Source organism: Bacillus rossius, chromosome 1, assembly GCF_032445375.1.
Source record: "Bacillus rossius redtenbacheri isolate Brsri chromosome 1, Brsri_v3, whole genome shotgun sequence".
NCBI classification, from domain to species: domain Eukaryota; kingdom Metazoa; phylum Arthropoda; class Insecta; order Phasmatodea; family Bacillidae; genus Bacillus; species Bacillus rossius.
The window spans coordinates 177,119,552-177,135,643 of NC_086330.1; the positions used below are offsets into that span (position 1 = coordinate 177,119,552).

Consider the following 16,092-nt stretch of genomic DNA (forward strand, 5'->3'; position numbering starts at 1 on the left):
ACCCACTTTTTAAAGATAAAATGTGTATAATTCCATATTTAAAGTATTAAGTATTGATAAAGATTTATGCTTCCCTTCAATTTCTAAAGTTTTTTTAAGTATCAAAAAAATATGTGAGAATTATCTGGGAGGGCTCTCAAAGCCTTTCTACATTGCTGTATAAACAAATTGTTCTTTTTCTAGTAGATAGTATTCCATTTACAAAGATCACTTTCTTCTATATGAGCTTTATGTAAACATAGGAAATATATGTGGGTTGACAATATGTGGGTGTTTAATTGAAACAAACTAAATGAAAATAATTTAAAAATATAAAATTGATATTTATCAAATGAAATTACAAAATTAAACGAAACTAAATGAACTGAATAAATTGAAAACAAATTAAATCAACAAAAGTAAATGATACGAAATAAAACAAAATTAAATAAATCAAACACAATGTAGGAAAGGTAAACAGAAAACATGCAAAAGGCTGCAAAATTATCTTGGTAAATTTGAGAAAACTACCTGCAAGAATGTAGCAATGAAGAATAAACCATGAAATAGAGAGATATTGGGATTTCACGTGCAACCCTGGCCACATGAGTGCGATACATCAGTGAACATGGCCTCAGAAAAATCTTACATGACATGACTTGGGCAGACAAGGTGAGATGATTCTGCAGTTGCTCGCCATTTCATTTTGTAGCACAGATGTGAAGGAACAGCATAAATCTTACCTTGTTAATCGTCAATTCAATGCGAATTTATTTATTGTGCCTAATTGTGCATTTACTCCCAGTCGTGGGCTCCCACGAGCCGTAGGGAAATGGATATCTCATTGCGATTTGGAAGCGGTTAAGGATCAAGCTACACCGAGAGGCTAAGGATACCCATACCTGCATCAGAACCATCCATCTCCATCTCCCTTAACTATTCAGCTAACCACCAGTTGGGAGAAGTGGATTCCCCCTAGAAGCTACTGAGTGGCGCCTATCCACATCTATCACTCTCAACCTGGGACCCCTCAATCACTCAGACTACCCATAATCTTGTCGAGAACACACTCAACCCTACTAACTTTCCAGAGCTGTTACGCCACTTAGTGCGTCCAACGTTTACTGGAGTGGGTTATCCCTAAGGCAATTTTCACAGTGGGAGTACCATTGCCAGTACCATTCCAACCTCATTGACCTTTAGCATCAAGGAAAATCTCAGCAGGACAGGAGTCAGTCCATGTGACTTCCTATTTTCTAGGCTCCTCTAGGCATTTAAAACCATTAGTTCTTAACTAGCTGTTCCCTGCAACCGCCCGGTGTATCATGAAACACCTCAGCATGCCTTGTATGTTCTGTCGATTCCAAGAACAGCAGCCCAGGTATTTACAGCCGATTATGGCCTGGTTGTAAGTCCCGAATGATATTAACAGAGTTTCCGCCCGGTCATCGCTATTACCATGGAGACTAGAACTTTGAGACCTAACGGCGATGAGCCTCAGTAGTCTAACCCCTGGAAATGTGCCAACCGCAACTGCAGTTGCCCACAGATTCAGTGCATTCACAATTTCCAATACCCCTTCTGGCAATTGATAATGCCTGAGGCAAGGGTAATATTAGCAGAGCCTGCTTTTGTAAACACCCCTGGTGCCACAAGGAGGCAGAAGATCGATGTGGGTGTCGATAGGCTATGTATTCGCATCGTACACCTTTTCCATGATCTGTTGGATTCTCTTTCTTTGGTACTAGAGCTGGTCACAACTCAGACACCACTAACAACAGGCACCGTCTCCCGCAGGAGTCATGACCATTACTAGGAATTTAAAGTCAAGTCATAAACCTGAGAAGGCAATTTTACAGAGGAGAGAAGTCCTAGACACAGTTGGGGTTCAAACTAGGATTTGGCTTCCATGGCTACAAGTAAACAGATCCATCCAAGAAATACCTTTCGCCATGGAACAAACAAAGCAGATGGACCTAAACCTTAATTTTCAATCACAATCAAAACTTTAAAACATATTTACGCAGATAAATTTCATTTATACTTATTAGGAAAGTCGTCTCACTTGTCGCCGAAGATTCTAAATGGTTCTTAGAGTCAAAATCATTAATGCATTTAGAACTTTTCCTTACTGTTGCTGTAATGAAAACAAGAACAGTTTGCAAACAGTTGAACCAAACAAATATTTTCTGGCAATCTGAAAATATGTTTCAAACCTGCTGCACACGAACAAAAGTCCTTACGACGTCGTAAGAGTGTACCTTTGCTGTATTTATACACCCATGCGATTCATGTTAAGTTTTGTTCGTGGGGCACCCAGAGTAAAGTGTAACAACAATATTTCTCTCAAAGAGTTTGAGACAACACAAAGCATAAACTCCCAGGTAAGAATTCGAACAGTATTTCTCTGAACACTATTTGGCAGTGATAAAGTTGTTTTAAATTAAATTTAAAAAATAACTGTAATTTTACATGAAGAATTATATTCTATTTACAAAAAATGACAGTGTGCAAATCAAGTCTGGATGTGGCGGATGCAAATCTCAGTGGACTCCACGTGAACAAAAATGTATTTCGTTCATAGGCTGCTGCCATATTATGCCTTCTATCCGTATTGCAAGTATGATTGGGTGACTGGATTTCCAAGATTTTCTTATAAGCTTCCTGTATTTCAGGGCGCGTAAACGATTTATACCACAGTTTTTTTTTCGGAACTGGGTATGAGTATGTATTGTGCAAGTGAAATGTGTGAAGTTTGACCAAAGAGCGGCGGTGTCACAGGGAGAAGGTGCAGTCGCAGCAGATGGAGCTGGACAAGCTGTGCAAGGCGGTGGAGGAGCGCGACATGCACGCACTGCAGTTGCGCGAACAGCTGCAGCTGGCGCAGGAGGGCTGCGCGCGCAGCCTGAGCCGCGCCAAGGACAACGCCGAGCGCCAGCGCGCCACCCTGCTGGAGCAGATGCACGATCTGGAGCGCCAGCTGGCGCACACCCGAGCAGCCGTCTGCATGGCGCATAAGGAACGAGATGACGTAAGCCCGCGCCGCCTCATACACTTTCTAGGGTTGTAATACGTCATAGCTCCCAGACTAAACGTTCCACAGGATGTGTAATCTGACAGGAATCTGTCTTGACATACGTCACAAACATAATGTACCTATGAAACATTGCAATTATTCTGAAATTTCTTGATATATGTCTGAAATTCTGGTCCTTACACGAAAAAATATTCGTCGATTACAGGGGTGAAATAATATAAAACTGTAACGTTTTAGGTTTATAGCCAATTTTTTACTGGCTGATATGTGATATGGTTTATTTTCTTTCAGAAAAAATCATTAATTTTCCCTGGCCTTTTTAAATCGTTAAATTTGTATTATTTTTAAATGCAAAATATAATGACATTTCTGATAAAAAAATTTAAACCATACCACTTAGTAGCTACCAGAATTGTTTTGTAACCCAAAAACAGCACAAAAAGGTTAAACATTCAACTTTTCCAGCTAATTATGCAAAATTTATGCTCTATGTATATTTCATTCTGTTGAAGTTCAGCCACTCAAAAAGTCTACAAGTTTAACCCTTCAGGACGTTGCCAGAGGTCGCTTCTCAAATTCTGGAAACGATCCATTCCTTGGGGTGTATGGGGAGACTAATGTGCCACTGGCCTCCCACAGACCATACCTGGGCCAGATGATTGCAAGTGATACCAGCCAACATACCAACTTCACTGGTGTGTGTTTATTTGTCTGTGGCCTTCACACGGTCTGATGGCCTTGCATGTCTTACTTCTCTCACCATTACCCAATATTGTAATAGGGACAATATGGGAAACCGGCAGGAGCCCTAGTCATTCCGTATGTTCAAGGGCTTTCAGAAAAAATAAGACGCCTGGGAAACAAATATGGACTTAAAAAACAGCATTCCGTTCTAAATCTACTATTAAAAGTATTGTTACCAAGGTGAAACCTGCCATAGAAAAATTACAAACCTACGACTGTGTGTATTAGATCCCCTGTGAATGTGGCCACATGTACGTAGGTGAAACGGGCAGAGCTCTATCCACCCGAATCAAAGAACACAAAAACAACTGCAAGAAGGGTGAAACTCTAAAATCCAGACTTGCTGAACATACATGGTACAATAGTCAAAAAAATTCTCTGGGAAGACTCCACACCACTCATACAGGAACCCGATAAAATAAAAAGGAAAATCAAAGAATCAGCCTTCATTATTAGCAATAAAAATATTTTCAGCCAGCAGAGCATTGAATTAAAAAATATGTGGATCCCTTTGATTAAGATAGAAACATCCCAGCAGCAAAAAAACAGTAGCCAATACTCAACCTACCATAACCAATCCGCTTTAACTCCATGGTGCACAGCCAATGGGGAGACAGCTTGTCTGCCATTGGTTGAGCAAGATGTAGTCCATTCTCTGATAAATACCCTAATTAGTCAAAAAAAACTGTGTTTTCGTACCATGTGCGTCTCTGCCTGAGGACGGGAGCAGATAGCAGTTCCCGAAACGTCGCTGGTTTCTTTTTTGGAAAACTATTGTGTTTGTTTCGTATTTTTCGTTTTGTCGTGTTTATGTATCGTTTCAACTGTTGTGCTGATTTTTTTTTTGGTTCAATATTTTTGTGCTGTCATCATTTGTGGGTTTTTTTTTCGCTCTCTTGTCCATTTTCTTTGTTTTTCTTTGTTTGTTGACCATATTCCTGTTAAGCAATTTTTTGCTTAATTTGTGTTTTTGTCTTTTGGGTTTTTGTAGTTTTCTTCTACAGACATACATGTGCTTAGCAATGGCGTATGTCCGAAAGCTTACATCAAGTCATGGGAAACTAGTCAGACATACGTGAGAAAAGTGACAGCGAAACTGGCGGTGTGGAGTGTACCTGTGTTTTTAAGTGCTTGAAACTAGTGCAAAATAACTTGAAAGCAATGCAATAAAGAGTCTCGAGCTTTGTCAATGCTAATTGGCCATAGTTTTCCATCCTGTCCTTTTATGGTATTTGCCATTACGCAATGTTGGACTTGATCTGTGTGCAAAACACCACGGATCAAATTGCATTGTCAGGCCCGCCAGCCACTTATGCTACCAGACTCACCACTAAACCACTCACACACATTGCTACAACCCCGAAGAAACCAGAACGCATGTGCAAAACAAGCCAGCCCTTTACGAATAAGGATGATGCTGCAACACTAGGGGCAAGTTCAGGGCCGGGCAAATACCCAGAGCCCTGCGGCTATGGGCCCCCACTCCAGCATTTCCACTACCAACACAACTGTAGTATTAAAATTTATTAAAATAAACTAAGAAAACCATTATTTGCAGGTGGCTTCAGAAAGGGTTTCTCAGAATGGTTTTTGAAATTTCCAGGAGATGGTCCCCCTAAACTTCCCTTTCTCGCGGGGCCATTCTGCGCCTCCAGCCCCCGGTAACACTTTTTTTCAAATATTACGGCCAAACAAAAGTATTTGGTCCAGGGTCCCGAAAAATCTAGTCATCCTTAGGTCATAACATAAGAACTCATTAGTTGTAAACTTTTTAATAAATGCAGTGTAAGTATTTGGTTACATAATTTCTTAACTGTAGTGCCTATGCACCCTCTACAGCCTGTGCATAAGTCGTTTCTCGGGTCCCACTGTTGCTGAGTATCCGATACAGCCTACCTTTTTTTTATTATATCATACAGGATGGTTCTTGGCATTGACTTCATTGTTTCGATTTATTTATTTATTTATTTATTTATTTATTTATTTTGGTATTTGGATCTCGTCGTCAACACGGACTTTAGAGAGAAGCAAAAGAGAACCCGCTCGCAGGGTATATATAATAAGAGTATTCGGACATCAGCATTTTCTCTTGCGTAATTTGAGAAAAAAAAGGAAAATCATACATCAGGAGAGGCCATAATTTTAACCTAGGTCCTCCAATATGAGTCCAGCGTTTTACTTTTGCTCTCCCTCGGTCGGTTCTTGTTTCAGTGGATCTGTGACAGTATTGTAATCTGCTCACGAGGTGCTGTTCTGCCGGCAGATGCGAGCGCAGATGAACAACCAGGTGCGAGAGCTGACGGACAGCTTCCAGCAAGCCCAGACGAGAATCCATTCACTACAATCCCAGGTCAACATGATGAAGAGCTACTACGACGGTGGTGGGTTGATGGCCAACGAGTCGGGTATCTGTTACAGCGAAAAGCCAATTTAATTCTGCGATAGGCCATCTATAAATAATGTGTGTTTATTTTACAACCTAAGAATTTACATTTTTCTTATTATTCTAAATTTTGTAATGTATAAGTATAGTGTCAAATGTGTATGAATTTATTTTGAATTCTAATAAAATATGTCATTAAATAATATATATTCATTGCTTAGCAGTGTGACATAATTGTAACCATTAAAACTTACTATACGTTTCCAACGAGTATTTTAGTTTAAATAATTTTTCTAAATAAATTCTTAAAAAACCAGTTGTTTAATAGAATCGCAATATTAAAAATAGTTTATATTGGGGGCTCCAGCTACAGGGTTCAGGGTTAAGAGCCTGTGGAGCCGATCCCCGTCTTGGATTATGACGTCACTGCGGCCATTTTGGTGTCAAATTTCCTCCAAAATCCTAGAAATGTCCTATTTTGAGGAAAAAAAAAATCACTTTTTGAAGGAAAATTTCCCATTTTATTCCACAAAAATACCAGAGGCTTGAATTTCTCCATTGAGGCTTAAATTCCCCATTTACATGCCTCCAATACGACTTTGAAAGGGAGCTTTGACCTTGACTTCAACCACCATTGTTGAAATTTTCGTTATGGCCGCCATCTTGAAAATCCGTAAAAATTAGGCTAGAAATTCAGGAGTAATTTTAATAATTATAAAAAATTCACTAATCATATTTTAATAACAATTCATTCCACCATTATGAAATTTTCCCGCAATAATAAAAATCCTTTTTAAAGCCAGAAATTTTAAAATTTTAAATAAATATATAATAAAATTTAAAAAAAAAACTCAGGCAATGGTGTCCTAGGTGAGAACCGGCAAAGTATTCGATTAATAATGGCGACGGATACTTCCTCCACTGAAGTCACCGGCAAACTGACCTCCCACCACTAATGCCAAGGCAGATATATCATCTGCTAATATGACATCATGGCGACAGTCTTGTTTTCGTCTGCTGGAGGCCGCCATATTGGATCTGACACATTGCACCGCTGCCGTATTAGTTTAATTTTTACATGCCAGAATTCAGTAGTATTTACTACCTTAACCTCCGCCTTTGTGTCTACCATATTAGCCGTTATCTTGAAAATCTTTCATTATTGGCCTAGAAACGGAAAAAACTCCAAAAATCATAAAAAAAATCACTTTTAAAAATAATATTTTATTAAATAGATTCCATCCTCGGTTTCATCCTTTCTCGATGCAAAGCATATTTAAATTGAAGTTACTTAAAAAAAGTGCCAGGTTCAAAAAATAAAACAAAAAATTACAATTAAAACATTAATACATAATATATACTCTACTACAGGAATACTACCGAAAGTTATCAATCTAATAAACATTTAATTCTGCATTGGCTTAAGACAGAGACCAGCCAGCCAGATCCTTCACAGACATAGTCTTCCTCTTCCCGACAGAGTTTCTCGATACTGTGTTTAACCGCATGCTTTACATCGTCAGAACTTTAAATGAGAGTATTCATAGTCTTGAAAGCGCACCTCTTCTCTTGGTCCTCAAACAAGAGGACCAATCCAGCTACAAGTTCTATTTTAAAGGTCCGTTGGTTACTACTTCATCAGTAACCTGATTGATAATGGTCTGCTTGATATCGCCAAGAATAGTACAAATGTATTTTGACTTACTAAATGGAATTAGATAATAGTAGTTTTAAAATTCCATGAAATGCAGATTTACCTATTATGCACAGAGCACAGAGCACAGTATTGTGTTTAGTTTCATGTTCAGGTTACATCGCAATCGGTTGCTGCACATCTGCTTGAATGCTTGTACACACCGAAGAGTTGAAATGTATGTGGGTAGTTCCAAAGTGACACACGGACTTCACCTTTACAGTTTTTTGCGTGTCGTCTCAAATTGTCAATACGAGTAAACAACGCTTGACACTCATCACAGCGAAACTTCATACCAGAAATATTATTCATACATTTACTCATCTCGTGTCTTCGCGTGTCATGGACCAATGCAAATGGCATATCACAGTATTTGCAAGGTTATCTAGTCGATGAAGACGAACATTTCCGGCTCGTACCACATTCTGATGTAACTGCCATAGTACCAATTCCCGGTGTATTCTTAAGTGCGTCGATGCATCGCTGTTGCAGCGAAACCTTTACTTTCTGTCGCACAGTGGGGCCTTTGCCCATCTTTATGTGTCTTTTCAACTTATAATTTCTTTGAAATTGCTTGCGACCCTTTTTACAGCTAAACATTTTGTGAGAAAAATTATTAGCACATTCTCTCTTCTCATGTTGAAGAGCATGACTGATTTTCGAGAAAATCTTGTCACAGTAACGTCACCGATGCTGAGAAGATGCCATTGCATCTTCAGTGGACATCATTGAAGCTAGTAGTACTGTAGTCATTGAAGTCTTCTTCGCTGGCGAAAAATCATCCATCGAGGTTTACTCTGTAGCCAGCATTGCAGATATTAAAGTATCTTCTGCTGATAGAACCATGCCTGTTGAAGACTCCTTTAGTGTTGTCGGTGACGATGATACATATTCCATTCGGATCTGCGTCATCGCTGACGAGATCTACGCTGTTGATGGTAGACCGTCCATCAGGGTCTTCGTGGTTGTCGTTGACGATGCTAACGTAATCTGAATTGCCGTCGGGGTCACTGCCATCGAGATCTATGCTGCTGATAGTAAACTTTCCATCAAGGTCTGCATAGTTGTCGTCGACGATGCCAATGGGATCTTCGTTGCCGTCGACATCACTTGCATCCAGGTCTTTGATGCTGATCGTAAACTGCCCATCAAGGTCTGTGTAGTTGTCGTCGACGATGCCAATAGGATCTACATTGCTTTCGACGTCGTCGTCAGGGTCCCCGACGTTGATGCTACAACTTTCATCGACTTCGACGTTAATGATGCCATCAAGTTCTCAAGAATAGTATCGGACGAGTAAAACTAGATGATCTTTACACTGTCGTAGCCAGTAACAAACTGAGAGTCATATCGACCAGTCCCCACTTATATACTCATGGTCGCTGGAATAATATGTGAGTCAAAACAAGAACCATTTAAATTAATACACACGTAAAAAAACATTTAATAAAAGAAGCACATTTGGAAGCACATTCGACAACAAAGCACATACTGAACACACTCAACACACACTGGACACACATTCATCAAAAATGACACACATTCGACAAATAGGACACACTGGACAGTAAATTGACACACTCGTCACACACTGGATACACTGGACACACATTTGACAAAGAGGACACACAGTCCAGAGAAATCATTCTTGGTTATAAATCAGATTTCGAGAAATCAAGCAATCATTTATAAAAAAGTATATATATATTTTTTTTAACTTTATACACATGCAGGTAAAACATGTTATTATTGTATAAAACCTGCATTTCTTAGTTCACGGAGTATGGTGGCTACTTCGTTGAGGTGCAAATAGTTTCATTCACTAAACGATGCCAGTAGCAGTCTCAGACAATCGACCAAAATGTTAGAATCTTCCCATGATATGTAATAAATCTCTTATATTACCATCATCTTCCTGGAATGTTTATTATTGATATTTTTAATATCTCTGAAGTCTTCTGTTTGTTCGTCAGTCTCAAAGTCACTGTCACCATCATCACTGAAGTCAGTAACTTACCTGAATTATAAAAGAATTCGAATTTGTTGATGTTGAAGCTTCCTAATCGTCTTCTAGCTTCTTTTTTTAAGAGTCCATCATTTTACAAATTACATAGAATCTATTTAATTCGGCTTGAATGTATTCTCACTTTTCACAGTGATGATACTTCCATTAGTTTCAGTCTTCCTTAAACCGTCAGCATCCTCCAATTTAAGTTATTTGTCGTGATCAGTAGACTATGAACATAATTACATTTAAGACAATGAAAATTATTTACATTATGCAGCACTCTCTTCCTTAGTGTAGTAGCTTTGTTGATGTCATCTATCTCATAAGTAGGCTTGGCTTTACAATTTCTGTCGTGTCTTTTTAAGCTATCAATTAGCGAAATCAACCTGCGACACCGATCACAAATTAATATATTGTGTAGAGAATTTTAACACAGTAATTTTTCTCTTGAAGTCAAGCATTTATTCCCAGGACAAATTTATTGTTGCAGTATCTACAGCAGTGTATTTCCGTTCAGCTGCAGGTAACTAACCGGGATCCACATTAGCTTCTATGATTAATGCCAGATACTTACTTAGTGAAAATGTTTACTTGGATCAATTCCTTAAATATAATTTTTAATTTTTCATCAGCGAGACGCACGAGTGTTTGCGACCCTTGACTTACGTTTGGACTACTGGCAAGTGCAAATTCACCCAGGTGACAAAGAAAATACCACATTCACTGTGTCCAATGGTAAATGCTTTCAGTTCTGTGCCAATCCCTTCGGTCTCAAATACGCGCCAACCACATTTCGAACAATGATGGCCCGTGTACTAGAAGGGTACATCGGTCAGTTCATGAAAGTCCACCTTGATGACGTGATTGTGTACTCCGACACTTGGGAGGACCATGTGCGACACTTGACCCTGATCCTGGAGCGGCGCGAGAAGTACCACCTGACCTGCGCCACACCAAAGTGTCACATTTGACAGAGAGAGGTGTTCTTGTGACATGTGGTGGACGCCAAGGGTAATCATCCGCACCCAACACACCTGGAGAAAATTTCAAGCAGAAATCCCTATAAACCGCAAGCAATTGCAGAAGTTCTTGGGCCTCGCTAACTGGCTACGGAACTATATCCCACAGTTCTCCACGCTAACTGCCCCCCTGACAGATATTTTATCACCGCGACAGCGCTATCACTAAATCCCAGCCACACAGGAGGCGCTGGATTGCTTGAAGGCAGCTTTTTTTCCTCTATGCCACACTCGGTCGTGGATAAACCCCGATAAACCGGGTTGTACGTCCGGACGGACGCGAGCGCTGAGGGCGCGGTGTTATAATAACGGGACGAAAGTGGAGACACATGCATAACTGACTATGCCAGCGCCTAGTTAGTCCGCGCCGAATGGAACTACTACAGCAACGAACAGGAGTGCCTGGCAGTGGTATGGACACTGAGGAAGTACCGTCCACACCTGGAGGTTAGGCCACTTGTGCTGCGCACGAACAAACAATGCCTCACGTGGTTGCAGACCCTCCAGGGGTGGAAGGGCAAACTCGTGAGGTGGGTGCTGTTTCTACAATCGTTCGATTTCGTTGTGTAACACGTCCCAGGAGTGTCAAAAGAGCTCCCAAATACTTTGTCACGGGACCCCGATGAGAGATCGTGCCTGGAGGACGATGTATCATGGGACATGACCACAACTTAAGGGACCCGACCTGCCGCCTGCTTGCGCTAGGTATGAGGCTTGTCTAGTAGTTCCAAAGTCATGTTTATTTTATTAGTTTCTTTTGAAGTGTAATTTTGTTTTTAATATATTAATCTTAATAATGAGTGATTGTTATAAATTTGAGGCAAAATCTTAGAGTATCATAAGTAAATTTATTAATCTTTTATGTAAATTTCTACGGCAATATTTTTCAGAGTTTCCTCTTTAAAATCCCATAGCTGCCCTACGCACTACGGAAAAATTTCGCACTAGTTCAGAGCCTTGATCCTAGAGGTGATAACAGATCAGATGCACCAGTGAGCGTTCACTTAATCATTCCGCCTCAAAAAAAACATATTTAAATGCGTATGTTGTGTGTACATATGCAGTTTTACGGTATACTATATACAATTAAACAAAAAAAAATGTATTTTAACTTTATGTTACTATCAATATATAGCATGTGGTAAATGTGTGGTATTTACCGCACAGAACAATATTGTTACCAAACGTTTAAAACCAACAGATGATTTCTTCTTTTCTCCATTTTAACTTACTGATTTACTGATTTAAGGTCTTCACTACAAAGAATTCAACAATATTGTATATACTCTACATAGTATAAACGTTTAAAATTATTGAATTGTTATTTGTTTTTAAATAAAAGCTTTAAACACAGAGAAGTAAAAAAGCACACCCTCAGCTTCACTCGTCGTAAACTAGTAAAATTTAACATTAACAAATACAATTATTTCTCTCTCCTTTACTAGATTTTACACAATCATCTCTAATTTATGCTGCTATTGGGTTCAGGTAATAGTAAGCTGAATGACTTAGCCGTTGAAAACCTTCAACAAAAGAAGTATCAAAACAAGAACATTCTAGTTAATAGGTCTTACACGACAGTGACCAATGATCAGGTGGCATTTACCAGAGTATTTTTGTACTTTATGTAGTCTTTACTAGAGGTCACTGAACACGCGAATATTTCCAGTCCCTACCCAGATTTTTTTAAGGCGCGGAATATCTCGCAAAGTTATTCAATGACATCAGTAGTATATAATATTTCCTGGGACTGGTTCGGGTGCGAGGTGATAGTTTCAGGGTCCGCCATCTTGGCTTGTGATGACATGGCGACCATCTAGGATTATCTTGAACTTAACTTTTCACTTTGACCTTGAGCTCGGTGGCCATATTGGATGATGTCACAGCGGCCGTATTGAATCCCATCATGGAATCGAGTGCCACCATCTTGTTTTCGTCGCTTTCTTAGATTATGACATCAAAACCACCATCTTGTTTCCTTTTGCTGGAGATTGCCATCTTGGATTATGACATCGCACCATCATTATTTCCGTCCGCTGGAGGCCTCCATCTTGAATTATGTCCAAGCCGCCATCTTGTTTTATATTCTGCTGGAGATCTTGGATTTCATAATGTTCACCAATTTTGGTTCTGCTGTTTGTTCCTAGAGCGCGCCAACATCGCTCAGTCTCAGTTCCATTACCTCATCGAGTTGTTATGACCCTTACCGTCATATTAAATTTAATATTTTAACACAAAATACATTAGAAGCAAAGTGATTCGAACCATGATAGCTCGGATCTCTGGTTTAGAAAACATACACGTTTGCCCACTGTGCCATCGAGATATTTACCAGACTTAGAATTAAATAAGGTACAGGCCGATACAAAAATAACACATATTCGGACTTGTATTTTTAATATGAATTAATAATAAAAAAACCTTTTGGAAGTCGAGCAGTCATCTCCTTTTTCAGAACTTGCTTCTTACTTGGAGAGCTCTTGTCTCGTAGTTTTCACGTCGTATGCTAAAGGCGCTGCTGCCACATTGGTTTTCAGTACTTGCTACTGGTAGAGCTAGAGTCACTTATTGCACACGTCATTTTCTAAAGAGATGCTGCCACCATATTGGTTAATTTTTACCCTCTAAAGTGCAGTAGTATTTATTACCATAATATACATCTTTTAGGCCATATTAGTCACCCTATTAAAATCCGCAATTAATTACCTAGAAACACAGGAAAAAATAAAAAGTGATTGATTAGAACATTTTCAGTGCTTGGTTCATACCTTGGCCGAAAGAAAAAAAAATATTATTATAGACCAAAATACTTATTTAAATAAACATATGGATATATCCTAAAATATTCTTAATTTCTTAATCTACTAACCTCCGGTAGGCCCCGATGTCATATTGGCAACCATCTTAAAAATCTGTAATTAGTTTTTACTAGACATTGAAAAAAAATTTCTATTAACATATAAGAAAATTTATTTTTAATATCATGATTGACCGATGGATTTTCGACCTTGGTTTCATCCTTGGTCATTGCTAAGAGTAATTAAAGTTCTCAATAATTATTTTAATTTTTTTCACATTACCTTTCGTTGAGTTTATTAATCACGCATTATGAAAAATTATTCAATACAAGACAACTGCCCAGGTAATAAATATTTTCTCGATATCACTACGCCTACCATGGAGGCTGTATTCAGCACACATTATGATTACTAGAGAGCCAACTACAAACATATATACCAAGTGTCTTCGAACCATGGGGTCTTCTTTGTTAATACTAATTAAGCAATATGCCCATCTATAAGCCAACGACAAGCATATAGAACGATTATCTCTGAATAACGAGGCCTCATTTTACGATACTTGGAATACCTTTCGACCATGTCCAATGTCAGGCACATAAGCCGAGCTAAGAGGCATTTTTTTTCTATACTTGTCAATCCTTTCAAACAAGATCGACCCATTTAAACCCAACAGTTTGAACACCTAAGTTTTTCACCAGCTCACTGGTTTTTTACAACTTCATTAGAAACGCAGGCAAGATAAGAGTCTCCGAACTGTCAGACCTACAGTATGTCTATAATCTATTAGAAGCAAATAAACCAACTAACTAGACATGTTTTACACTACATACCTATAATTCCAAGCAAAAATGGTTTATGCTTAATACAAGATCAAGAGATTTTGAAACCTTAAATATTCAGTCTTGATTACAGAATTGACTACGCACATTTAACAAAAAATTCACATATTCGTCATTTGTTAACACAGACAACCAAAAAACACACATTTAGACACACATTCGTCATCTAGGACACGCAGTTGGACACTATTTCGTCATCTCGGACACACAGTTGGACACCTCGTTATCTAGGACACATATTGAACACACTCTCATCATCTACGAGACACAGTTGGGCACTCTCTTGTCTTCTAGGACACACATTGAATACACATCAATGGAAAGGATGCACTTGACTTGATAGAATACAATCGCTAGGATATGTTCGCTAGAATATGATAAGGTCCATCTGCAATAGCTCCAATTTCTCCAACATAAATGTGGCTAAAATTTCTACAACTGGCTCCAACTTCATTTGGCATCTAATAATTTAAATTGCATTTTGCTCAAGCTGGTCCTCATTGCCGGAATATATTTATTATCAACACCCATTTTGTTAGTGATTAATGGCGATTTTAAAATCTTTATGTTAGAAGTTCCATTACGAGAACATTGTCTTGATTCTAAATTAGATTGTTATAAATACCGTAAAACAATATTTTTTTTTAATACAAGGAATTTGTTATTCCCTTTATACACATGCAGGTAAAACAAGTCATTATAATATGTAGCCTGCGCTTCTTAGTTCACGAAGTATATAGTCCACGTTCCTTTTGTGAGGGATAAATTTTCTCCATTTGGCGAAGCAAGTAGAAGTCTTAACCAATTGACCAATATGTTAGGATTTTCCCATGATGTATAATAAACCTCTTCTGCTGCTGTTATCTTCTTTAAATAATTATTTTTAATATTTTTAAATGTCTACAGTCTACTGTTTTATCACCAAACTCAAAGTCACTAATGTCATCATTGTAGCTATCAGTATCTCCATAGACAAAGGAATATATTACCTCATCCAGTATGACATCTTGGTGGCCATCTTGGAATCGCCATGTTGCTTTCGTCTGCTAAAGTGTGCAGCCGCCATATATTAGTTTAATTTTTTCCAACCAGATTGCATTAGTATTTATCACCATGACATCTGCCACCATGTCGGCCATCTTGGGCATCATCTTGAAAATCTGTCATTATTAAGCTAGAAATTTTTTAAAATTTCCAAATACCTTTTAAAAAATTACTCAATTATTTACTGATTGATTCGATCGATTGCTGTCCTTGGTTCTTTATTTTACCAATGCAAAAAGTTAGTTGAAATAAATATAAATTACATTTTATCATTAAAGTGATATGTGCAAGAAATTTAAAACAAAATTACAAATAAAAATGTATTATGTAAATAAAACTTTACAACAGGAACACTTGAGAAAGTTAGCAATCTAATGAACATTTATTTCTGCATTGGCTTGATCTGACTAATTCTTAGCTCCAATTGGTGTACTGAAAACAAGGTCCAACCATATCTTTTGCTGACAAAGTATTCCTCTTCCCGACAGAGATTCTCGATACTGTTTTTAACAGACTCTTCTACATCATACGATAAGTAAAGAGTA

At 38.4% G+C, this 16,092-nt stretch overlaps 1 protein-coding gene across 1 annotated transcript in view; it reads left to right on the forward strand.

Annotated features, from left to right (window-relative positions):
- The window catches only part of LOC134539952 (outer dense fiber protein 2-like), an 89,352-nt gene extending 83,006 nt beyond the window's left edge, over window positions 1–6,346 (forward strand). Inside the window, exons 11-12 of the mRNA XM_063382375.1 lie at window positions 2,761–3,010; window positions 6,024–6,346. Coding sequence (XP_063238445.1) covers window positions 2,761–3,010; window positions 6,024–6,194 — 421 coding nt within the window. The 3' untranslated portion in view covers window positions 6,195–6,346. The remainder of the gene's footprint in view (window positions 1–2,760; window positions 3,011–6,023) is intronic.
- Window positions 6,347–16,092: the final 9,746 nt, after the last annotated feature.